This window comes from Anguilla anguilla, chromosome 12, assembly GCF_013347855.1.
Source record: "Anguilla anguilla isolate fAngAng1 chromosome 12, fAngAng1.pri, whole genome shotgun sequence".
Lineage (NCBI taxonomy): Eukaryota > Metazoa > Chordata > Actinopteri > Anguilliformes > Anguillidae > Anguilla > Anguilla anguilla.
This window is the reverse complement of record NC_049212.1, coordinates 36,628,752-36,654,600: the sequence shown is the minus strand read 5'-3', so window position 1 is coordinate 36,654,600 and position 25,849 is coordinate 36,628,752. Positions and strand designations below refer to the sequence as shown.

At 36.6% G+C, this 25,849-nt stretch overlaps 5 protein-coding genes across 6 annotated transcripts; 1 reads left to right on the top strand and 4 right to left on the bottom strand.

The window, feature by feature from the left end:
• The first annotated feature begins 575 nt into the window (after positions 1–575).
• Positions 576–1,729, top strand: LOC118210047 (olfactory receptor 52K1-like). Its single transcript, XM_035385871.1, has one exon. It carries the CDS (start codon positions 703–705, stop codon positions 1,678–1,680), a length of 978 nt encoding a protein of 325 aa, XP_035241762.1. The 5' UTR covers positions 576–702; the 3' UTR covers positions 1,681–1,729.
• Positions 1,730–7,959: 6,230 nt separating this feature from the next.
• Positions 7,960–10,545, bottom strand: LOC118208863 (olfactory receptor 52E8-like). 2 transcript variants are annotated; one of them, XM_035383812.1, is made up of 2 exons: positions 10,514–10,545; positions 7,960–9,150 (listed from the first exon to the last, which is right to left on the bottom strand). In XM_035383812.1, the coding sequence occupies exon 2, from the start codon at positions 9,106–9,108 to the stop codon at positions 8,140–8,142; it is 969 nt and encodes a 322-aa protein (XP_035239703.1). In that variant the 5' UTR covers positions 9,109–9,150; positions 10,514–10,545; the 3' UTR covers positions 7,960–8,139. The 2 variants fall into 2 exon arrangements, with proteins under 2 accessions (XP_035239703.1, XP_035239702.1); XM_035383811.1 differs by lacking the exon at positions 10,514–10,545 and adding an exon at positions 10,163–10,214.
• A 1,249-nt stretch (positions 10,546–11,794) lies between these two features.
• On the bottom strand, positions 11,795–13,023 carry LOC118209157 (olfactory receptor 52E4-like). Its single transcript, XM_035384318.1, has 2 exons — positions 12,966–13,023; positions 11,795–12,857 (listed from the first exon to the last, which is right to left on the bottom strand). Exon 2 carries the CDS (start codon positions 12,794–12,796, stop codon positions 11,795–11,797), a length of 1,002 nt encoding a protein of 333 aa, XP_035240209.1. The 5' UTR covers positions 12,797–12,857; positions 12,966–13,023.
• Positions 13,024–16,272: 3,249 nt separating this feature from the next.
• On the bottom strand, positions 16,273–18,864 carry LOC118208859 (olfactory receptor 52E8-like). Its single transcript, XM_035383809.1, has 2 exons — positions 18,629–18,864; positions 16,273–17,471 (listed from the first exon to the last, which is right to left on the bottom strand). Exon 2 carries the CDS (start codon positions 17,418–17,420, stop codon positions 16,440–16,442), a length of 981 nt encoding a protein of 326 aa, XP_035239700.1. The 5' UTR covers positions 17,421–17,471; positions 18,629–18,864; the 3' UTR covers positions 16,273–16,439.
• Positions 18,865–21,597: 2,733 nt separating this feature from the next.
• LOC118209156 (olfactory receptor 52E4-like) lies at positions 21,598–22,826 on the bottom strand. Its single transcript, XM_035384317.1, has 2 exons — positions 22,769–22,826; positions 21,598–22,660 (listed from the first exon to the last, which is right to left on the bottom strand). Exon 2 carries the CDS (start codon positions 22,597–22,599, stop codon positions 21,598–21,600), a length of 1,002 nt encoding a protein of 333 aa, XP_035240208.1. The 5' UTR covers positions 22,600–22,660; positions 22,769–22,826.
• Positions 22,827–25,849: the final 3,023 nt, after the last annotated feature.

Here is a 25,849-nt window from a genome sequence, read left to right as displayed (position 1 = left end):
TTTGTTAATACGGATCGCTATAATTGATTCTTGAACTGCACACAGAATAGCAACCCACAATCATGGTGAACTTATTTGTAAAAGTTTACTTTGAGAGCAATCTGTTCAAAATACAGAAAAAGCAATTTTGCAATATCTGAAAGGGCATACAGGTAGGAACATATTTATTTATACTTACAATTAGAGAGTGTGTGACCATTATACTCATCAAAATTACATATAGTTGTTTGAAGGCCAAGACAGGTTTTACTTTTAGAAAATGTGAAATCGATCATTTAAAAGTGCCTGAAGACATTGCCATTTCCCATGTGCATGCCACAAATAGGTTGTGATTGGCATTGTTAGTGATATCGTTAGAAGGAAATTCTTGCTATTGTTTACCTCATGTTTTTTTGAATATTTTATTTGCGTGCTCAGTACCTAGTTGAGAACTTGACCTAAAAAGTCAACCTTCCTTTGTCTATGGCAAGAAAGGCGATATATGTAAACTGCATGATACATAATGTCATTGTAAGATGATTTGTGATTTGTAAGATATGAGATAGTTATGTTCATGTAAGCTTAAATGTTTTCAGAATTTAAATATAAATCACCTGAATTAAGTGTAATTGAGTTATTCAGTTTACATCTTTTTGCTTACAGGGCATAGAAAAACAAAAGAAAAGCAACAAAGAGAAGAAATAAGAGTTATAAACGTCTGCTATGAACTCCCAGAATTCCACCCTCTCTCTAAATACAACTTTAGTGCATCCCCCATTTTTTTTAATCAATGGTTTTTATAATGTACCCTATGCCAAATACTACTATGTTTTCCTGTTCTTTGTTTTTGGGGTCTCTGTGTTGGGGAACTCCTTTGTCATGTATATTATATACATAGAGCGCAGTTTTCACACCCCAAAGTATTTGGCCGTTTTAAATTTGGCTTTCGCTGACTTGGGTGAAAGCACTGCCCTTATGCCAAATTTAATTGCAATGTTTCCTTTTGATTCACAATACATCTCCTTTAATGCTTGCTTGGCAAACATGTTTTTTGTGTTTTTCTTCTCCTGTTTGCAGACTCTCACTCTCACTGTTCTGGCCTATGATAGATTGGTGGCAATATGCTTGCCACTGAGGTACCATGCCATCATCACAATGCCAGCAATGGCTGTGATGTTGACTGTGGTGTGGGCATACAGTGCACTTTTAATGATTTCAACAGTGGCTTTAGTTACCAGGTTGTCCTTTTGTAAATCCATTGTGGTAAAAAGCTACTTCTGTGATCATGGACCCGTTTTCCATTTGGCCTGCAATGACAATCTAGTCAATCGCATCATGGCATATGTTAACATGGCACTGTTGCTGTATTTACCATTGCTTTTCACTGTACTGTCATATGTGTTTATTGCTGGTGCACTATTTAAAATAGCTTCATGGGAAGGGCGATTTAAAGCCATTAAGACTTGCTCTGCACACCTAATGCTGGTAGCTATATGTTATATTCCAATAATGGGAATCTATATTGCTGCAATAGCTGGTACCCTTCACCCCAATGCCAGGATAATCAATACATCACTTTCACTTGCCATTCCACCCATGATGAACCCAATCATTTATGTGCTGAACACAGAAGAGGTTAAGGAATTCTCAAAAAGGCTTTTCAAAAGAAAAAAAATAACCACAACTGAAATAAACAGATGAATGGACTAATTGATATTATGGGAACTCTCCTGTGTACTGTATCTCAATCTCTGCAGTTTGTGTGAGTACCGATTATTTTTATTTAATATAGCCTATATTCTTCTGTGTTTACTCTATGTCTTGGTTAATGTATTATGTTGAACATTACATTTTAAGTTTATTCACCTAATTATTTTTAAATAATATTTTGAGTGTGATGAAATACAAATGTTGCTTGTGGAAGTATTGATTTACTGTTGGATTTTTGGATGCTGTTGTGTTGTTTGTGAATAATGTCACATGCTCACTTTGCTTAATGAATAACCGCATGCACTTTGTCTGCAGATATTTTAAAAGCTTGAGGAAAGTGATATTTCATGTGACTGTATTAACATTTCAGGTAAGTCCATTTTGTAACAAAGATAATGGTCAAATGTGACACAGCACAGAGTGTGGTCAGGTGAGGCCTCACATTAAAAAAACAACAGTCTAAATGGCCAAGTGCCAAATTTAATTTATTGTATTTATTAGATTTTAGCTAGATTATTTATCTTATCTTATCTTATAACATTGAAATGTTCATCAGTGCTCGATGATCAAGATAATCTTATCTTAAAATGAATCAAAATAAACCATTAAATATAATAACAGGGACACAGACAAATGAGATTGTAAAGTTTGTTTTATGTTATACCTGGTTGAAACTCATACCCCAGTTGCAGAAACTATTTCAACAACTTGAAATAGCTGTGTTGTGTTACATGTGTTTAGTATATGTTCCAAACATTTTGTTTCTAATTTAGCATTGACATTTCTGTTTAACATTTCCATTTAACATTTCCATTTATATTATACGTATATATATATATATATATATATATATATATATATATGCATCCCCCATTTTTTTTCATCAATGGTTTTTATAATGTACCCTATGCCAAATACTACTATGTTTTCCTGTTCTTTGTTTTTGGGGTCTCTGTGTTGGGGAACTCCTTTGTCATGTATATTATATACATAGAGCGCAGTTTTCACACTCCAAAGTATTTGGCCGTTTTTAATTTGGCTTTCGCTGACTTGGGTGAAAGCACTGCCCTTATGCCATATATATATGTATATATATATATATATATATATATATACATTTTATAAAACGTACAACTTTTCCTAAATAGCTGGGCTTTACTGATGATGGACCTGGCATGCATGCTGCGTGCAAATTATGGGAAGTTGAAGACAGAAGCAGCAGACGCCAAAGCAGCCACGGTCACAGCATCACCTCACACACACCCATCATTCCTGAAAAGAAAACGGAGTGCCAGGTTGGCAAATGCAGTTGGAATGAGGCTAAAGACAACTTAATGCAATCGTTTTGTGTGTGGTTCCTGCTCACATGTACAGCCAAAGCTGTGCATTCCCTGTGGAATTGATCAATAAGAGGAGAGATATAGTACATACAGTATGTTAAAGCTCAATCAAAATAGTGGCAGCAAAGGGAAGGGAGAAGTTAGTGAAATTCATTATGACTGAAGATATGACATTTTTAAATATTGCATTTTGTATTTCTTTAACTACTTTCTCCATTTTGTGCTTTGCTTGTTTTGCACATTTTGGCGCTTTTCTCAATGTGCCTATAATACACTTTGTCACATTTGCCCTTACCTGCAAAACAAAAACGATACAAATTCGAAATGAAAAAATGTTGAAAGAAAAGTCTACATTTCGACTACCTAAATCAAAGTCTGCATTTTTAAGTGGTTCTACAAGGGAGGGGGCATGGTTGAGAGAGAAGGGCAACTTTGCTATGATTTGGTGAGATGTGAAGTGTGGGGATGTGGTTACTAACCGGGACTATCGTATCTGGAAACAAATTTGCATCTTAAAGTTACCTTACGTAGTTGGAAGCAGGGCTAATCACTGTGATATTACAATCAAATGTTTTAAGCCCTTTATTAAAAAAATCATGATTATGTTGGGAGGTAATTCAGCTCAGATATCGAAGAAAGATCTCCACCTTCAGCTGAAATATTTTCAGTGTAACAAAACCAGATCATACAATGTTGGTTTCTGCTTGAAACTGGAACCACTTCCATAAACATATATTTCAATTATCATGTCTTAACAACCATTATCTATATAGACATTTATATTTTCACTCAATGATTTCAATATCACAGATTGCATTCAAACTTCACTAAAATGAAGTGGCACACTGCCATGCAGGGTCTCTGAGTGTTTGAGTTTCCTCCAGAAGGCAATAAAGCCATAAAACTTTAAAAGGAGAGAAAACTCTCCAGGACACCTTTTAGATTTAGATCCTTTAAGATTTAAATTTGTGGAATAAAAGTGTAAAATTACTACAGTAATTGTATATATTGAAACAAAGTAAGGGGAAACTGCCCATTTTGTCCTTGAAAAGCATTGTTTTCTTTTATGTCTTACAAGATAGAACCTTATAATTCCAAGCAGACGGTGAGTTCTATTTATTAGATGCTCCTATCTGCAATTCACATGGCCTAAAATCATTTTGATAGGATTTTTATATTGTACATTCAGAGTTCTTTCATGGTGTTTGCCATTTGAACATACGAAAGGGAACTGCCCTGCATATCAGTTTTTGCTATTTATGTTGAGAAACCTTGGCAACTGAATATCTCAACATCTTATAATTCCAAGGCCGTGCATAGAGCTGTTTTTCGAGCTGAGCAGACTGTGATTCTGCGTTGCTACTGCATACTCAGGTTTTCTGTTCTGTGCCTCGTTGGTGTATTGGCCGTTCAGGATCACTCTCATGGTTGTGTATTGCCTTTTAGATATGCCGACATCGCATAGCACAGTGGGGCTTTTCCACATTACACTCGGACCTCTACTTACGTAGAACAGTTAATCTCATAATTATACAGTGCCTAATCCTTTTCTCTATTTTCTGCCCTGTGGTTTCTCCCCCCCCCCCCCCCCCCCGAATTTTCGGACCTCTCCAGTTTCATCTGTCTCTTGGTTCAACCCATGCCACGACGCACCCTGAAAATCGAGATGCATCACTCCTCCCCACTGAATTGCATATTAATAAGCTTGCTCCGCCAATTTTGCCAACTAGTTTAACTACCTTTGGCTGTGACAGGTCAAACCCATCCAGAAAGCAATTTAAAAACAAACCCATATAAACTACAAACTAACATGCAAACTACAACAAACAAAAACCCACAAAACCAAAACGATCTTCACACAAAACGCAAACCACACAAAAGAAGCCCCAAAGAAGATCTCCCCAGCCTCATACTGTAGGGCTTAAACTGGGCTACAGGCAGGTGGAGGCAATCAAGTAATTAAGCAATTAGGTATTACCTTCACCTGCACTAACCAGGCAAGCAGAGGCTGGGGACGTAACAATCATTCTTCATGTCTTAAATGTACAGTATAATCAAATAGCAACATATAAATCGCCAATTTGCCAGAATGTAGCTGCTTTTTGGTGGCTCAGGCCTGGTTTTTTGCCGAATCGTTATTTTGTATTTCCACTGTAAAGCATATTTGTGAGAGTGTCTCTGTAAAATTTTATTTAATTGGTGGCAACCCCCTGGCAGGTCAGGGGAGTAGTATCGGTTTTGCACAGTATACCCCTTCCATAGATACTGACACTATTCAAACTAAACACTGCATGCGTTTTAATGTATATTAACTTGTTGGTGCAACCCTATAGTGGCCATGACGCCGGCATCCTGAGATTGGTCAACTCATATTTTCAGTGCTCCTGCAACCAAACTATGAGCTGAAAACACAAACTCTGTGTTCTGGCTTGTCAATTAGTGGACAATTCAGGACAACTATGCCGAAGACGGAGTTTCTAAGCGCCACCATTGTCCTGCCGGTAGTCCATTTACCAAGCACCCCCTCCCTACACCCCCAACGCATGACACACTGGACAATAGTGTTTATCTGGGCATTCATAAAAATATTTTTTCACCACTAAAAGCTTGTATTCCACCATACCAACAAGATAAACCCAACAATAGCCATAAGAATAAGCTTTCTAACAATGTATAACATCTAATTGTACTTTTGGAATAGCATTTTATAGCCCAGCGTAACCGAAAGGTTTGTGTAATCATCGCGGCCTTACACATTCACTCTGTGGTGGCAGTAAAAGACACTGCACCTGGCAAAACATTATCGATCAGTTTAGTCTTTTTTGGAAAATATTATTTGTGAGAACTTCTGAGCGTGGCTCAGGTACATGTTTGCTGATAGACCTAGCTGATACTGTTTTCCTGACTAAGTCAGAAGAGGAGAACGACAGCATGGATTCTCCGTCCCTGTCACTATCTACTGAACACAGATGAGTATGTAAATGTTACTGCTCAAAATATTTTGGTTGTGTACATTATTTTTTAAATGTAGTGTCTTTAAATAGGTTGCTGATAATGAGGATATTTCACGCTGTAACTGAAGCGTTCGTTGGTAGCTCAATCGTTGGCTCAGCAGGGTTTGTCTTTCATGCTCCGGATGTGAAATGAGCTGGAACATTGCCAAAACATGGTGGTGGAATACTGTTTTAATGTTGTCCCATCCCCATACAAGAAAACATTACATACTGTAGAGTATAGAAAAACAAACAAGAGTTAATGATGAGACATTTAGGTACTATGCCACATTGTGTGATAATGTTTTTGCATTATTTTTTAATCTGATATCAATGTTTCGTCTTAAACCTTCATAAGGGGTACATTTATATGCTTTATAATGGACAAAAAGCATTTTATTAATTTTGGAGAGCTCTTGATATGTTTCTGGACCCCTAGATATTTTAGACTGTTTTGATAATGATGCAAAAGTGAGTCAAAACAGTTGATTTGCTGTGAAATACATGATTATGTTGTGATTAACAGCAATGCAAAATTTAGAAATTTTGGATAGATTTTGAGACATTGGTTGCACTGCTTACTTTATGCTTCATAGATATTTAATAGTTCTGCATATCCACTTTTAGATTTTACGCACTTATAGTCAAGGTGTTTTTGACTTATAGTCAAGAACATGTATAGTTTAACCTGCTATATATATGTAGCAGTCATTTCGCCGGAGAGGCTGGTGGAGAGAGCACACGCACCTGGGCTGCGTTAGCTAATCAGCCCAGGTGCTTAAAGGCATGCTGCTCTCAACAGTTCAGGGCCGAGACCGGGAGCTAACACCGAGAGCGCAGTTATGATTTTCATTTAGTTTTATTTTGAGCACAAAAGAAAAAGAAAGCAATCCTCAGCTGGGATGCTGGAGGAGCTGGACCTGGCCGGGAAGGCGGGTCAGCTACAGAGCAGGGAAATGAAAAGTTGCCGCTCTGTTTTACTTTCTTTTGTCTTTGTTATTTTAGCTTGTTGTTTTAGTTTATTGTGTTTGCCTGGAACCCGTGAGGGGGAAGGGTGAAGTTGTCTATTTTATTTCATGTTTGTGTGTGTGCGCTCTCTCTCTCCATGCAACAGACAACGGTGTTCCCCGGCACAGCTACATCTCCCTCCCCGCGGTGTCACACTGGCGTGTGACAATATATATATATATATATATATATATATATATATATATATGCAATCTCTCTTTATTTCATTGCAAACTAAAGAACAGCAAATTTTTGATACTTTGACAATTGCATTTGTGGCACTTTATTTCTTCCTAAGTTATGAATATAAACTTATTGTAAACTAGAATTGTAAATGGTACAAATGTCCTGCTTCATTTAAGCCATTTTTCAAGTCTCTGCGATGATCACATCTGGAGTTATAAAGCATTACATAAGGTACCCCCTAAATAGGCAAGGATTGGGCAGATTTGGCTTGTGCACAAAGGGGTTAAAAACTCACAATTTAATATGTGTTAGAGTATATTACAATAAGAGCCTGATCCCAGAAATGTTTTTTCTCACTTTGATTTTGTCTTATAAACTCTTAGCAATAAAAAAAGTGTGTGGCAAGCGTGTGCAAAATCATGAGAACAAACAATTCATTTGCTTTTGACTACTTTATTTGTTGCAAAATGTACTTAACTGATGCATTAATATAGTCACATGAAATTGTCACGTTGAAAAAGTACATTCTGTTATATGAAAAATAACATAGGCTTTCATATGCTGAAGAACAGTAGAGTGAAATTTTGAACTACTGTCAGTTAATATTAAGCTACATCACTCAGGTATTCATTAAGAAAATTGAATACATTATTCATAAACACCAGAATCCAAAAATCCAAAAGTAAATCAATATTGCCATATGTAACATTTATATTAAAAGCAGTAAGTCTTTTTTTGTTTGTTTGTTTTGTAAAAATAATCTGAAAATATAATGTTAGAAAAAAGATACAAACCAAGAGTTGGAATGAACACAGAAGATATGATTTAAATAGCATTAATCTATACTCACACAAACTGCAGAGTTTGTGATACAGTTAAAAGGAGAGTTTCTGCATTAGCCATTCATTACTTCATTTGATTAATTATTTCAGTTGTGTGTTTTTTTTTTTTTTCAAAAGTCTTTTTGAGAATTCCTTGACCGCTTCTGTGTTCAGCACATAAATGATTGGGTTCAACATGGGGGGAATGGCATTTGCAAGTGATGTACTGATTATTCTGGCATTGGGGTGAAGAGTACCAGCTGCTGCAGCCATGTAGGTTCCCATTATTGGAAGATAATACACAGCCACCAGCATTAGGTGTGCAGAGCAAGTTTTCATGGCTTTAAATCGCCCTTCCCATGAAGCTAATTTAAACAGTGCACCACCAATAAACACATATGAGAGTACAGTCAAAATAAATGGCAAATAAAGAAAAAATGCAATGTTTAGCGTTGCCATGATATAGTTTACAAGATTATCATTGCATGACAATGTGTATATGGGTCCATGGTCACAGAAGTAGCTTTTTACCACAATGGATTTACAAAAGGACAACCTGGTAACTAAAGCCACTGTTGAAATGAGGAAAAGTGAATTATATGCCCACACCACTGTTAATATCACAGTCATTGCTTGCATTGTGATGATGGCATGGTATCTCAGTGGTAAGCATATTGCCACTAATCTATCATAGGCCAGAACAGTAAGAGTGAGAGACTGCAAACTGGAAAAGAAAAACACAAAAAACATGTTGGCCATGCAAGCATCAAAGGAGATGTACTGTGAATTGAAAAGAAACGTTGCAATTAAATTCGGAATGAGAGCAGTGCATTCACCCAAGTCAGCTACAACCAAATTAAAAATGGCTATATACTTTGGGGTGTGAAAACTGCGCTCTATGTATATAATAAAAATGACAAAGGAGTTCCCCAACACAGAGACCCCAAAAACAAAACACAAAAAAACATAGTAGTATTTGGCATGGGGTACATTATAAAAACCATTGATGAAAAAAAATGAGGGACGCACAAAAGTTGTATTTAGAGAGTGGATGGAATTCATGGAGGCCATGGAAGTCAGATTTTTTTGTCTTTTCTTTCCTTTGTTCTTGTCCTGTAAATCAAAGAAAACCATGCAGGCTAATCTATATGACTCAATTACTTTTAATGCAATCATTTTATTTTAAAATTCTGAAAATATTTACGATTACATGGACATTACTAACTAGGGTCCTACAAATCATTTCTTTACCATCACATTATTTGTCCAGCTGTTTATATAAATCTCCTTTCTTGCCATAGACAAAAGGACTCTAACTTTTTAGGTCTAGTACTGAACGTGGTCCCGATTAAGCAAAAGAATTAATCAACACCATGAAGTAAAGTCTATCAATGGCAACAATGCCCAACTAACAATATCTGCCAGTCACTATCTGTTTGTGACATGACATGTGAATGGCAATGAAAGTTTTGTCTGTGTCTTCATTTGCTTTTAGGCTATTTATTTCACATTTTCTAAAACTTTTTTGAAAGTGAAAAACTGTATCCTTCTTAAAACCATCTACATGTAATTTAAATGTGTGTCTTGGTCAAAAACACTGCACTTACAAACCCACCTATTCCTTGTACATCACTTTGGATAAAACCTTCTGCTAAATAAATGTAATGAGTGAGCTCCATAATGTTTGGGAAAAATACCTTTTTTTCTTGATTTGACTCTGTACTCCACTCTTTTCGATTCACAATCAAACAATATTGTACAATATAAAGTGCACATTCTATATTTCAAAGGGTTTTTTTATGTCTGTTATAAAACCTGCACTTTAACCACATTTGAATTGCTTCATTACAAATCTAAAATTGTGGAATACTGCACCAAATCAAGAAAAAAAATTTCCAAACAATATGGAGCTCATTGTATGATACATGCTGGTAAGTGCTAGGGCAGAGATGGTGTGCTTTCACTGTGGAAAAAAACACCATCTAGGTAGACATACATAAGGAGAAGTAAGGGTGTCGGTTTTGCCATTTAACAACTAAAACAAAAGATCAATCCAATGATGAAAATTGTAATCTGAAAAAAAAAAACATTTTAAAAGAGGACAGATGCTAAGTTATTTACTCACCACAATCACCAAAGTAGAGAATGAGGTGAAAAGGTTTTCTCCTGTTTGTTCACCCAAGTTGCATATTTACAGTACAGGAACAATGACTTCTTTTATATATCTTGCTCTGGGGTTTTCTGTACATGTGCCATGTTAATGAATCTGGGGAACTCATTAACTACAGTAACTTTGTCAATGCAATAGCTTTGTCTACAAACAGGGTTAGTTACCAGAATCCGATGCCATCTTCCCTAGTTTACTGAACAAGTGCATTTTAATTTCAGGATAGGAAAGCAAACTAGTGGTTATGGAATTTGATATGTAACTAAGAGATTGGAGGTTTAAATCCAAGATGAGGCACTGCCATCATACCCTTGAGCAAAAGACAGGATCTCATCTCTCTCTGTAGCTTTCTCTGCTTTCCACCCGTCTGAATGAAATGGAAAAAGTACATATTGAAAAACTGAGTTTTGAATTCCCCTGTCATTTCAGCATTGTCAACACTTCATGTCAATAAATACATTGTTTTTATCCTGAGTTTCATTTGTCTTTCCTACTGTGAAATCAAGCCAGAAATGAGATTTTTCTCACTTGGTTTTTGTCTTAGAGACTCTTACTAAATAAAATATATTTTTGTGTGCACGAGAGACTCTTCTTATTTTGAATTGAAACATTAAGTAAAGATGGGATTAACTATTGCTTGCTTCGAGTTTCAAAAATATTTCCAGAGAAAGTACCCCCCCCCCAAAAAAAAAGAATGTTTCCATGTATTCAAGACTAAAACTGTAAGGACACTTTTTTTTAGTTAATTTTGTTATATCACTAAGTTATTCATAAAGCATTTTGAATGTGTAACAAACTACACTACTCGTGAAAGGCACAAGAATAGAATGCAAAAATTCTAACTCTATTCTGAATCTGTATTGCCATAAGCAACATCTGTTGATTCATCACATTGAAACATTAACGTCTAGATTTATGGACATAACATTCACAGAGCAAATTGCTTGCTTAGTCTTTGTATTCTTCATTATCTACCAAATGTTTAGTTTTAGTGGCCATGTGTCCACACTTTGACAAATTAGGAGACTATTGATAGTACATTTTCTTCAATGTCTTTGTGTTTTGACCTAAAATATTAAATAAAGATGGCATTAACTATTGATTGCCTAATATTTCTAAAATATTTCCAGAGAGAGTACTTTCCCCTTACAGCATGTGAAAAATACCATGTCTCCTTATTTTTAAGACTCACACTGTAAAGGCACGTCCAGTACTGTTGGCAGTTAATTTTGTTACATCACTTATGAGTCATTTATTAAGCAAATGGAAAGTGTAAATAGTACAGTATTCACAGACAACACAAGAAGAGAAAACAAATATTCAAAAGTGAATAAATATTGCCATAAGATATTTTTGTAATTCATCACTCTTAAATATGAAGATTTTTAAAATGAATTCAATGGAAATGTATTATTTTACAAAACATATTAACCAAGACTTAGTAGACTAAAACTGATGATTTTTTCTTTTGAAAAGTTTTATTTTTGAGAATTTCATCACATCTTCTATGTTCAAAAGAGGGTAAGAAATTCTTGTCTCCATCTCTGATTTCACAGATTGCAGAGTTACAGTAATACAGTTCCTGGAATATCAATTCATTCCTTTATTTTTATTTTTTAAAATATTTCTGTTGTGGTTACTTATTTTTCTTTTGAAAAGTTTTTTTGAGAATTCCTTAACTTCTTCTGTGCTCAGCACATAAATGATTGGGTTCATCATGGGGATAATGGCCTTTGCAAATGATGTACTCATGATCCTGACATTCGGGTGAATGGTAGAAGCTAATGCAGAAACATAGGTGTACAGTATTGGAAGATAATACACAGCCACCAGAATTAGGTGTGCAGAGCAAGTCTTCATGGCTTTAAGTCTCCCTTCCCATGAAGCTATTTTAAACAGTGCACGAGCAATGAACACATATGACAGTACCGTAAAAATAAAGGGTACATAAAATAGTAATACTATGACGACAATTCCCATGTTACGATTAACATTATAGTCATTGCATGCCAAAGTGGCTGTTGGCCCATGATCACAGAAGAAGCTTTTTACCACAATGGATTTACAAAAGGACAACCTGGTACTAACCAATGACACCATTAAAATCAGTAAAACTGAATCATATGCCCACACCACTGTTAATATCACAGCCATTGCTTGCATTGTGATGATGGCATGGTATCTCAGTGGCAAGCATATTGCCACCAATCTATCATAGGCCAGAACTGCAAGAGTGAGAGACTGTAAGCAAGTAAAGAAAAACACAAAAAACATGTTTGCCATGCAAGCGTCAAAGGAGATGTATTGTGAATCAAAAAGAAACATTGCAATTAAATTTGGAATAAGAGCAGTGCTTTCACCCAAGTCAGCTAGAGACAAATTAAAAACAGCCATATACTTTGGGGTGTGAAAACTGCGCTCTTTGTATATACTAAACATGACAAAGGAGTTCCCCAACACAGAGACCACAAAAACGAAACACAAAAAAACATAGTAGTATTTGGCATGGGGCATACTCAAACCATTGATGAAAAAAAATGGGGGATGCACTAAAGTTGCATTTAGAGAGAAGGTGGAATTTGTGGAGTTCATTGTTAATGATTTTAACTCTGATTTTGTCTCTTTGCTCTGATTTTTTCTTGTTTTCCTTGCCCTGTAAGTGAAAAATATAAGCTGAATAATTCAATTGCATGTAATACACTTGATATATGTTTATATTCTGACAATATAAAAGGAGTAGAATGGTAATTAAATTACTCACCACAATCACCTAATCAGAGAATGAGGGAAATGGTGTCCTCTAGTTTGTTCAACCTGGTGTCATTTTTACACCAGAGGAACATTGGCTCTCCTTTTATACATCTTGCTCTGGGGTTTTCTGTAGGTTTGCCATGGTAATCAACCTCGGGAATTCATTAACTACACTAACTCTGTCGATCAGGTTGATCTGTCGACGCAGATTTCTCTTTAGTTATGAGTGTCTGATTCGTTTATAGATTGGGGGGAAAGCCCCTGGTTGCAGATGTGAAAAAAAAGAGATACAGCACCAAATATCATTAATGGAGCCCTAATGTAAACAAATCACCCCTTTCAAATCGAGCAGTAATTAACCTAACCGACTAGTGGGCGCAGTAGGTTGCAATCAGACGATTTGATAGCACTAGCTAGCACTAAAGTTCAGTCAGAGTTCTGAGTGACAGATTGCACAGTGGGGCTTTTCCACATTACACTCGGACCTCTACTTACGTAACAGTTAATCTCATAATTATACAGTGCCTAATCCTTTTCTCTATTTTCTGCCCTGTGGTTTCTTCCCCCCCCCCCCCCCGAATTTTCGGACCTCTCCAGTTTCATCTGTCTCTTGGTTCAGCCCATGCCACGACACACCCTGAAAATCGAGATGCATCACTCCTCCCCACTGAATTGCATATTAATATGCTTGCTCCGCCTATTTTGCCAACTAGTTTAACTACCTTTGGCTGTGACAGGGCAAACCCATCCAGAAAGCAATTTAAAAACAAACCCATATATTTATTATAAACTACAAACTAACACGCAAACTACAACAAACAAAAACCCACAAAACCAAAACGATCGTCACACAAAACGCAACAAAAGAAGCCCCAAAGATCTCCCCAGCCTCATACTGTAGGGCTTAAATTGGGCTACAGGCAGGTGGAGGCAATCAAGTAATTAAGCAATTAGATATTACCTTCACCTGCACTAACCAGGCAAGCAGAGGCTGGTGGAATGGTATTCCACCTAAAGTATTCCACCATACCAACAAGATAAACCCAACAATAGCCATAAGAATAAGCTTTCTAACAATGTATAACATCTAAGCGTACTTTTGGAATAGCATTTTATAGCCCAGCGTAACCTAAAGTTTTGTGTAATCATCGCGGCCTTACACATTCACTCTGTGGTGGCAGTAAAAGACACTGCACCTGGAAAAACATTATCAATCAGTTTAGTCTTTTTTGGAAAATATTATTTGTGAGAACTTCTGAGCGTGGCTCAGGCACGTTTGCTGATAGACCTAGCTGATACTGTTTTCCTGACTAAGTCAGAAGAGGAGAACGAAAGCATGGATTCTCTGTCCCTGTCTCTATCTACTGAACACAGACAAGTATGTAAATGTTACTGCTCAAAATATTTTGGTTATGTACATCATTTTTTAAATGTAGTGTCTTTAAATAGGTTGCTGATAATGAGGATATTTCACACTGTAACTGAAGCATTCGTTGGTAGCTCAATCATTGGCTCAGCAAGGCTTGTCTTTCATGCTCCGGATGTGACTTAAGCTGGAACATTGCCAAAACATGGTGATGGAATACTGTTTTAATGTTGTCCCATCCCCATACAAGAAAACATTACATACTGTAGAGTATAGAAAAACAAAAAAGAGTTAATGATGAGACATTTAGGTACTATGCCACATTGTGTGATAATGTTTTTGCATTATTTTTTAATCTGATATCAATGTTTCATCTTAAACCTTCATAAGGGGTACATTTATATGCTTTATAATGGACAAAAAGCATTTTGTTCATTTTGGAGAGCTCTTGATATGTTTCTGGACGCCTAGATATTTTAGACTGTTTTGATAATGATGCAAAAGTGAGTCAAAACAGTTGATTTGCTGTGAAATACATGATTATGTTGTGATTAACAGCAATGCAAAATTTAGAAATTTTGGATAGATTTTGAGACATTGGGTGCACTGCTTACTTTTTGCTTCATAGATCTTTAATAGTTCTGCATATCCACTTTTAGATGTCACGCACTTATAGTCAAGGTGTTTTTGATACAGAACATGTATAGTTTAACCTGCTACATACATGTAGCAGTCAGTTCGCCGGAGAGGCTGGTGGAGAGAGCACACGCACCTGGGCTGCGTTAGCTAATCAGCCCAGGTGCTTAAAGGCATGCTGCTCTCAACAGTTCAGGGCAGGGACCGGGAGCTAACACTGAGAGCGCAGTTATGATTTCCATTTAGTTTTATTTTGAGCACAAAAGAAAAAGAAAGCAATCCTCAGCTGGGATGCTGGAGGAGCTGGACCTGGCCGGGAAGGCGGGTCAGCTACAGAGCAGGGAAATGAAAAGTTGCTGCTCTGTTTTACTTTCTTTTGTCTTTGTTGTTTTAGCTTGTTGTTTTAGTTTATTGTGTTTGCCTGGAACCCGTGAGGGGGAAAGGTGAAGTTGTCTATTTTATTTCATGTTTGTGTGGGTGCACTCTCTCTCTCCATGCGACAGACAACGGTGTTCCCCGGCACAGCTACATCTCCCTCCCCGCGGTGTCACACTGGCGTGTATATATATATATATATATGCAATCTCTCTGTATTTCATTGCAAACTAAAGAAGAGCAAATTTTTGATACTTTGACAATTGCATTTGTGGCACTTTATTTCTTCCTAAGTTATGAATATAAACTTATTGAAAACTAGAATTGTAAATGGTACAAATGTCCTGCTTCATTTAAGCCATTTTTCAAGTCTCTGTGATGATCACATCTGGAGTTATAAAGCATTACATAAGGTACCCCCTAAATGGGCAAGGATTGGGCAGATTTGGCTTGTGCACAAAGGGGTTAAAAACTCACAATTTAATATGTGTTAGAGTATATTACAATAAGAGCCTGATCCCAGAAATGTTTTTTCTCACTTTGATTTTGTCTTATAAACTCTTAGCAACAAAAAAAAGTGTGTGGCAAGCGTGTGCAAAATCATGAGCACAAACAATTCATTGGCTTTTGACTACTTTATTTGTTGCAAAATGTACTTAACTGATGCATTAATATAGTCACATGAAATTGTCACATTCCTCAAGCTTTTAAAACATTTGTAGATAAAGTACATTTTGTTATATGAAAAATAACATAGGCTTTCATATGCTGAAGAACAGTAGAGTGAAATTTTGAACTACTGTCAGTCAATATTAAGCTACATCACTCAGGTATTCATTAAGAAAATTGAATACATTATTCATAAACACCAGAATCCAAAAATACAAAATAAAATCAATATTGCCATATGTAACATTTATATTAGAAGCATTAAGTCATTTTTGTTTGTTTGTTTTGTAAAAATAATCTGAAAATATAATGTTAGAAAAAAGATACAAATCAAGAGTTGTAATGAACAGAGAAGATATGATTTAAATACCATTAATCTATACTCGCACAAACTGCAGAGTTTGTGATACAGTTAAAATGAGTTTCTGCATTAGCCATTCATTTCTTCATTTGATTAATTATTTCAGTTGTGTTTTTTTCTTTTCTTTTCAAAAGTCTTTTTGAAAATTCCTTGACCTCTTCTGTGTTCAGCACATAAATGATTGGGTTCAACATGGGGGGAATGGCATTTGCAAGTGATGTATTGATTATTCTGGCATTGGGGTGAAGAGTACCAGCAGCTGCAGCAATGTAGGTTCCCATTATTGGAAGATAATACACAGCCACCAGCATTAGGTGTGCAGAACAAGTTTTCATGGCTTTGAATCGCCCTTCCCATGAAGCTAATTTAAACAGTGCACCACCAATAAACACATATGAGAGTACAGTCAAAATAAATGGCAAATAAAGAAAAAATGCAATGTTAACAAATGCCATGATGCGATTGACTAGATTGTCATTGCATGCCAATGTGTATATGGGTCCATGGTCACAGAAGTAGCTTTTTACCACAATGGATTTACAAAAGGACAACCTGGTAACTAAAGCCACTGTTGAAATGAGGAAAAGTGAATTATATGCCCACACCACTGTTAATATCACAGTCATTGCTTGCATTGTGATGATGGCATGGTATCTCAGTGGTAAGCATATTGCTACTAATCTATCATAAGCCAGAACAGTAAGAGTGAGAGCTTGCAAACAGGAAAAGAAAAACACAAAAAACATGTTGGCCATGCAAGCATCAAAGGAGATGTATTGTGAATCAAAAAGAAATGTTGCAATTAAATTTGGAATGAGAGCAGTGCTTTCCCCCAAGTCAGCTACAACCAAATTAAAAATGGCCATATACTTTGGGGTGTGAAAACTGCGCTCTATGTATATAATAAAAATGACAAAGGAGTTCCCCAACACAGAGACCCCAAAAACAAAACACAAAAAAACATAGTAGTATTTGGCATGGGGTACATTATAAAAACCATTGATGAAAAAAAATGAGGGACGCACAAAAGTTGTATTTAGAGAGTGGATGGAATTCATGGAGGAGATGGAAGTCAGATTTTTTTGTCTTTTCTTTCCTGTCTTCTTGGCCTGTAAATCAAAGAAAACCATGTAATCTATATGACTCAATTACTTTTAATGCAATCATTTTATTTTAAAATTCTGAAAATATTTACGATTACATGAACGTTACTAACTAGGGTCCTACAAATCATTTCTTTACCATCACATTATTTGTCCAGCTGTTTACATAAATCTCCTTTCTTGCCATAGACAAAAGGAGTCTAACTTTTTAGGTCTAGTACTGAACGTGGTCCCGATTAAGCAAAAGAATTAACACCATGAAGTAAAGTCTATCAATGGCAACAATGCCCAACTAACAATATCTGCCAGTCACTATCTGTTTGTGACGACATGTGAATGGCAATGAAAGTTTTTTCTGTGTCTTCATTTACTTTTAGGCTATTTATTTCACATTTTCTAAAACTTTTTTGAAAGTGAAAAACTGTATCCTTCTTAAAACCATCTACATGTAATTTAAATGTGTGTCTTGGTCAAAAACACTGCACTTACAAACCCACCTATTCCTTGTACATCACTTTGGATAAAACCTTCTGCTAAATAAATGTAATGTAATGTGTCTACAGTGAGCTCCATAATGTTTGGGGAAAATACCTTTTTTTTTCTTGATTTGACTCTGTACTCCACTTTTCTTTGACTTTCAGTAGCACTGGTCTACCTGTTGACAAACACCAATAACATACTTCAAAGGTACTGAAAAGCCTACAGCAAATTCAAGACTAGATACTTAAAGCTCTCTTATACCTGCTCAAAACAAGCCATTGGGCAGGTGGAGGTCTATGTATAATAAGTGTTGTCATTTCTACATGGTGAAACCAAAATTCATTTTTAAAAATACCCTTTTATAAAACCTGCACTTTAACCACATGAATTGAATTGCTTCATTACAAATCTAAAATTGTGGAATACTGCACCAATTCAAGAAAAAAAAATTCCAAACAATATGGAGCTCATTGTATGATACATGCTGGTAAGTGCTAGGGCAGAGATGGTGTGCTTTCACTGTGGAAAAAAAACACCATCTAGGTAGACATATATAAGGAGAAGTAAGGGTGTCGGTTTTGCCATTTAACCACTAAAACAAAAGATCAATCCAATGATGAAAATTGTAATCTGAAAAAAAAAAAACATTTTAAAAGAGGACAGATGCTAAGTTATTTACTCACCACAATCACCAAAGTAGAGAATGAGGTGAAAAGGTTTTCTCCAGTTTGTTCACCCAAGTTGCATATTTACAGTACAGGAACAATGACTCCTTTTATACATCTTGCTCTGGGGTTTTCTGTACGTGTGCCATGTTAATGAATCTGGGGAACTCATTAACTACAGTAACTTTGTCAATGCAATAGCTTTGTCTACAAACAGGGTTAGTTACCAGAATCCGATGCCATCTTCCCTAGTTTACTGAACAAGTGCATTGTAATTTCAGGATAGGAAAGCAAACTAGTGGTTATGGAATTTGGTATGTAACTAAGAGATTGGAGGTTTAAATCCAAGATGAGGCACTGCCATCATACCCTTGAGCAAAAGACAGGATCTCATCTCTCTCTGTAGCTTTCTCTGCTTTCCACCCGTATGAATGAAATGGAAAAAGTACATATTGAAAAACTGAGTTTTGAATTCTCTTGTAATTTCAGCATTGTCAACACTTCATGTCAATAAATACATTGTTTTTATCCTGAGTTTCATTTGTCTTTCATACTGTGAAATCAAGCCAGAAATTAGATTTTTCTCACTTGGTTTTTGTCATAAGCCGCGTTTCCGCGTTTCCACCAAAATTACCCGGAACTTTCAGTCCCAGGAACTACTTTACCAGGAACTAAAAGGTTCCTTCAGCCAATGGTTGTCTGCGTTTCCACCGGGGTCTAAAGTACCGCGAAGATTAGGCAAATTAGCCCACTGACGTTGTCGTCGGTCCATCTGTCATATGATTTCTTCTGTAACCCCATACTACCACTGAAGTAGCCTACATTATTTTCTAATAACCGGGACAGCCCGGAGGGGTTTATTCCACTTATATACAACGGGTTACCAACAATGACTATATACGGTTACTTTTGTATTTATTGATTTTCATATATCCTCTCAAACACATTCATTAACAGCAGAAAACATGCACACGTTGTAAACAATTTGCTGTTTTATTACTTTCTCGTCGTCAATTCCATATAGGCTAATCGCAAAATGACAAGAATAGAACGAAAACTCGGACTTGCGTGAAAATGTAAATTAGTAGTGGTACAGCCACCGTTTGCTTTCCTTCGAAGTTACTGCTAGCCGAGCAGCGAAGTGTGCCCTCCAGATGCGAACCATGCACCATAAATGAGTCCATAGTCTTCCTGGTCTTTTCGTGGAATTGAAAAATGGCAGTAAAATTGAGTAAAATTACGGCAGTCTGAAAAAGCTAAAGGGAAGATTACTAGAATTAACCTGTTATTTTACCCGGATAAAAAGTGCGGAAGGTGATTTCCAGTTTGCTTGTACTGTATCACCAATGTTAATTATGCAGAACTACCGCATACCTGACATAACTGTATCAAACGTTTTGAGTCAATTACAACGGGCTAACAAAGAAAATCCGGAAGAAAAAATTCAGCAACCAAATTAATCCGTTTGAATGTTTTGGTAGCCTACGTAATATGCTGTCCCAGCACGAATGCTTAGCATTTTATAAAACGAATACTAAAGCAAGAAAAGAACAGAAGAGCACACGTTATAATTCCAAGACGTTGACAGGCTATAACCAAAAGTAGGCTACTGCGCCGCATAACATACAAGTTTGATTATGAAAATAAATTGGTTTGCCGCTGCATATTTTCAAACATGGCGGGTAATGGCGGAAAATAAATACAACACAAATGCTACGAGTACTCGACCAATCAGAAATGTTCAGCGCTGCAAGCTCCACCCAAAAGGTTCCTGTACTTTCGGAAAGTACTACCCCCCGAGCAGGAACGTTTTGGGGGGTAAAACAAAGCCCCCAGAACTAAATTTAGACCCTAGTTCCTGCGGTGGAAACGCACTGAGTTCCTCAAAAGGTTCCTAGTTCCGGGGTATAGTTCCTGCGGTGGAAACGCGGCTATAGAGACTCTTAACAACTAAGATATCTTTTTGTGTGCACGACAGACTCTTCTTATTTTGAATTGAAACATTAAGTAAAGATGGGATTAACTATTGCTTGCTTCGAGTTTCAAAAATATTTCCAGAGAAAGTACCCCCCCCCCCCCCAAAAAAAAAAAAAAAAAAATGTTTTCATATATTCAAGACTAAAACTGAAAGGGCACTTTTTTTTAGTTAATTTTGTTATATCACTCAGTTATTCATAAAGCATTTTGAATGTGTAACAAACTACACTACTCATAAAAGACACAAGAATAGAATGCAAAAATTCTAACTGAATCTGTATTTCCATAAGCAACATTTGTTGATTCATCACATTGAAACATTAACGTTTAGATTTATGGACATAACATTCACGGGGCAAATTGCTTGCTTAGTCTTTGAATTCTTCATTATCTACCAAATGTTTAGTTTTAGTGGCCATGTGTCCACACTTTGACAAATTAGGAGACTATTGATAGTACATTTTCTTCAATGTCTTTGTGTTTTGACCTAAAATATTAAATAAAGATGGCATTAACTATTGATTGCCTAATATTTCTAAAATATTTCCAGAGAAAGTACTTTCCCCTTACAGCATGTAAAAAATACCATGTCTCCATATTTTTAAGACTCACACTGTAAAGGCATGTCCAGTACTGTTGGCAGTTAATTTTGTTACATCACTTATGAGTCATTTATTAAGCAAATGGAAAGTGTAAATAGTACAGTATTCACAGACAACAGAAGAAGAGAAAACAAATATTCAAAAGTGAATAAATATTGCCATAAGATATTTTTGTATTTCATCACTCTTAAATATGAAGATTTTTAAAATGAATTCAATGGAAATGTATTATTTTACAAAACATATTAACCAAGACATAGCACACTAAAACTGATGATTTTTTCTTTTGAAAAGTTTTATTTTTGAGAATTTCATCACATATTCTGTGTTCAAAAGAGGGTAAGAAATTCTTGTCTCCATCTCTGATTTCACAGATTGCAGAGTTGCAGTAATACAGTTCCTGGAATATCAATTAATTCCTTTATTTTTATTTTTTAAAATATTTCTGTTGTGGTTACTTGTTTCTCTTTTGAAAAGTTTTTTTGAGAATTCCTTAACTTCTTCTGTGTTCAGCACATAAATGATTGGGTTCATCATGGGGATAATGGCCTTTGCAAATGATGTACTCATGATCCTGACATTCGGGTGAATGGTAGAAGCTAATGCAGAAACATAGGTGTACAGTATTGGAAGGTAATACACAGCCACCAGAATTAGGTGTGCAGAGCAAGTCTTCATGGCTTTAAGTCTCCCTTCCCATGAAGCTATTTTAAACAGTGCACGAGCAATGAACACATATGACAGTACCGTAAAAATAAAGGGTACATAAAATAGTAATACTATGACGACAATTCCCATGTTACGATTAACATTATAGTCATTGCATGCCAAAGTGGCTGTTGGCCCATGATCACAGAAGTAGCTTTTTACCACAATGGATTTACAAAAGGACAACCTGGTACTAACCAATGACACCATTAAAATCAGTAAAACTGAATCATATGCCCACACCACTGTTAATATCACAGCCATTGCTGGCATTGTGATGATGGCATGGTATCTCAGTGGCAAGCATATTGCCACCAATCTATCATAGGCCAGAACTGCAAGAGTGAGAGACTGTAAGCAAGTAAAGAAAAACACAAAAAACATGTTTGCCATGCAAGCGTCAAAGGAGATGTATTGTGAATCAAAAAGAAACATTGCAATTAAATTTGGAATAAGAGCAGTGCTTTCACCCAAGTCAGCTAGAGACAAATTAAAAACAGCCATATACTTTGGGGTGTGAAAACTGCGCTCTTTGTATATACTAAACAAGACAAAGGAGTTCCCCAACACAGAGACCACAAAAACGAAACACAAAAAAACATAGTAGTATTTGGCATGGGGCATACTCAAACCATTGATGAAAAAAAATGGGGGATGCACTAAAGTTGCATTTAGAGAGAAGGTGGAATTTGTGGAGTTCATTGTTAATGATTTTAACTCTGATTTTGTCTCTTTGCTCTGATTTTTTCTTGTTTTCCTTGCCCTGTAAGTGAAAAATATAAGCTGAATAATTCAATTGCATGTAATACACTTGATATATGTTTATATTCTGACAATATAAAAGTAGTAGAATGGTAATTAAATTACTCACCACAATCACCTAATCAGAGAATGAGGGAAATGGTGTCCTCTAGTTTGTTCAACCTGGTGTCATTTTTACACCAGAGGAACATTGGCTCTCCTTATATACATCTTGCTCTGGGGTTTTCTGTAGGTTTGCCATGGTAATCAACCTCGGGAATTCATTAACTACAGTAACTCTGTCGATCAGGTTGATCTGTCAACGCAGATTTCTCTTTAGTTATGAGTGTCTGATTCGTTTATAGATTGGGGGGAAAGCCCCTGGTTGTAGATGTGAATGTACCAGGGGCGTCGCTAGGGGTGGGCATCCGGGGCTGAAGCCTCGGAGGTTTTTCGTCCAGCCCCGGACCTTTTTACTCCAAAAAAAAAATCTTTTTATTTATTTATTTTTTATTTTGACACCCGAAAAAAACGAGATACAGCACCAAATATCATTCCATTTAATGGAGCCCTAATGTAAACAAATCACCCCTTTCAAATCGAGCAGTAATTAACCTAACCGACTAGTAGGCGCAGTAGGTTGCAATCAGACGATTTGATAGCACTAGCTAGCACTAAATTTCAGTCACAGAGTTCTGAGTGACAGATTGCACAGTGGGGCTTTTCCACATTACACTCGGACCTCTACTTACGTAACAGTTAATCTCATAATTATACAGTGCCTAATCCTTTTCTCTATTTTCTGCCCTGTGGTTTCTTCCCCCTTCCCCCCCCCCCCCCCCCCCCCCCCCCCCCCCGAATTTTCGGACCTCTCCAGTTTCATCTGTATCTTGGTTCAGCCCATGCCACGACGCACCCTGACTGAATTGCATATTAATAAGCTTGCTCCGCCTATTTTGCCAACTAGTTTAACTACCTTTGGCTGTGACAGGTCAAACGCATCCAGAAAGCAATTTAAAAACAAACCCATATATTTATTATAAACTACAAACTAACACGCAAACTACAACAAACAAAAACCCACAAAACCAAAACGATCTTCACACAAAACGCAAACCACACAAAAGAAGCCCCAAAGAAGATCTCCCCAGCCTCATACTGCAGGGCTTAAATTGGGCTACAGGCAGGTGGAGGCAATCAAGTAATTAAGCAATTAGGTATTACCTCCACCTGCACTAACCAGGCAAGCAGAGGCTGGGGACGTAACAATCATTCTTCATGTCTTAAATGCTACAGTATAATCAAATAGCAACATATAAATCGCCAATTTGCCAGAATGTAGCTGCTTTTTGGTGGCTCAGGTCTGGTTTTTCGCCGAATGGTTTTTTTGTATTTCCACTGTAAAGCATATTTGTGAGAGTGTCTCTGTAAAATTTAATTTAATTGGTGGCAACCCCCTGACAGGTCAGGGGAGTAGTATCGGTTTTGCACAGTATACCCCTTCCATAGATACTGACACTATTCAAACTAAACACTGCATGCGTTTTAACGTATATTAACTTGTTGGTGCAACCCTATAGTGGCCAGGACGCCGGCATCCTGAGATTGGTCAACTCATATTTTCAGTGCTTCTGCAACCAAACTATGAGCTGAAAACACAAACTCTGTGTTCTGGCTTGTCAATTAGTGGACAATTCAGGACAACTATGCCGAAGACGGAGTTTCTAAGGGCCACCATTGTCCTGCCGGTAGTCCATTTACCAAGCACCCCCTCCCTACACTCCCAACGCATGACACACTGGACAATAGTGTTTATCTGGGCCTTCATAAAAATATTTTTTCACCACTAAAAGTATTCCACCATACCAACAAGATAAACCCAACATTAGCCATAAGAATAAGCTTTCTAACAATGTATAACATCTAAGTGTACTTTTGGAATAGCATTTTATAGCCCAGCGTAACCTAAAGTTTTGTGTAATCATCGCGGCCTTACACATTCACTCTGTGGTGGCAGTAAAAGACACTGCACCTGGCAAAACATTATCGATCAGTTTAGTCTTTTTTGGAAAATATTATTTGTGAGAACTTCTGAGCGTGGCTCAGGGACACGTTTGCTGATGGACCTAGCTGATACTGTTTTCCTGACTAAGTCAGAAGAGGAGAACGACAGCATGGATTCTCTGTCCCTGTCTCTATCTACTGAACACAGATGAGTATGTAAATGTTACTGCTCAAAATATTTTGGTTTTGCTTTGCAGATGTTAGACCAGGATAGTGTTCATTGTTCTCGGCTAGAAATAGCTGTACAAAATAAGTAATTGTACCTTACTGAACCCGTGTTCAGCAGTTGTCTACGATCATGAAAATGCACTTCTTGTACGTCGCTTTGGATAAAAGCGTCTGCCAAATGAATGTAATGTAATGTAATGTAATGGTTATGTACATTATTTTTTAAATGTAGTGTCTTTAAATAGGTTGCTGACAATGAGGATATTTCACGCTGTAACTGAAGCGTTCGTTGGTAGCTCAATCGTTGGCTCAGCAGGGTTTGTCTTTCATGCTCCGGATGTGACATGAGCTGGAACATTGCCAAAACATGGTGGTGGAATACTGTTTTAATGTTGTCCCATCCCCATACAAGAAAACATTACATACTGTAGAGTATAGAAAAACAAACAAGAGTTAATGATGAGACATTTAGGTACTATGCTACATTGTGTGATAATGTTTTTGCATTATTTTTTAATCTGATATCAATGTTTCATCTTAAACCTTCATAGGGGGTACATTTATATGCTTTATAATGGACAAAAAGCATTTTGTTCATTTTGGAGAGCTCTTGATATGTTTCTGGACCCCTAGATATTTTAGACTGTTTTGATAATGATGCAAAAGTGAGTCAAAACAGCTGATTTGCTGTGAAATACATGATTATGTTGTGATTAACAGCAATGCAAAATTTAGAAATTTTGGATAGATTTTGAGACATTGGGTGCACTGCTTACTTTTTGCTTCATAGATCTTTAATAGTTCTGCATATCCACTTTTAGATTTTACGCACTTATAGTCAAGGTGTTTTTGATCCAGAACATGTATAGTTTAACCTGCTATATACATGTAGCAGTCAGTTCGCTGGAGAGGCGAATTGGTCTCAGCTGCGCCGGCTGGTGGAGAGAGCACACGCACCTGGGCTACGTTAGCTAATCAG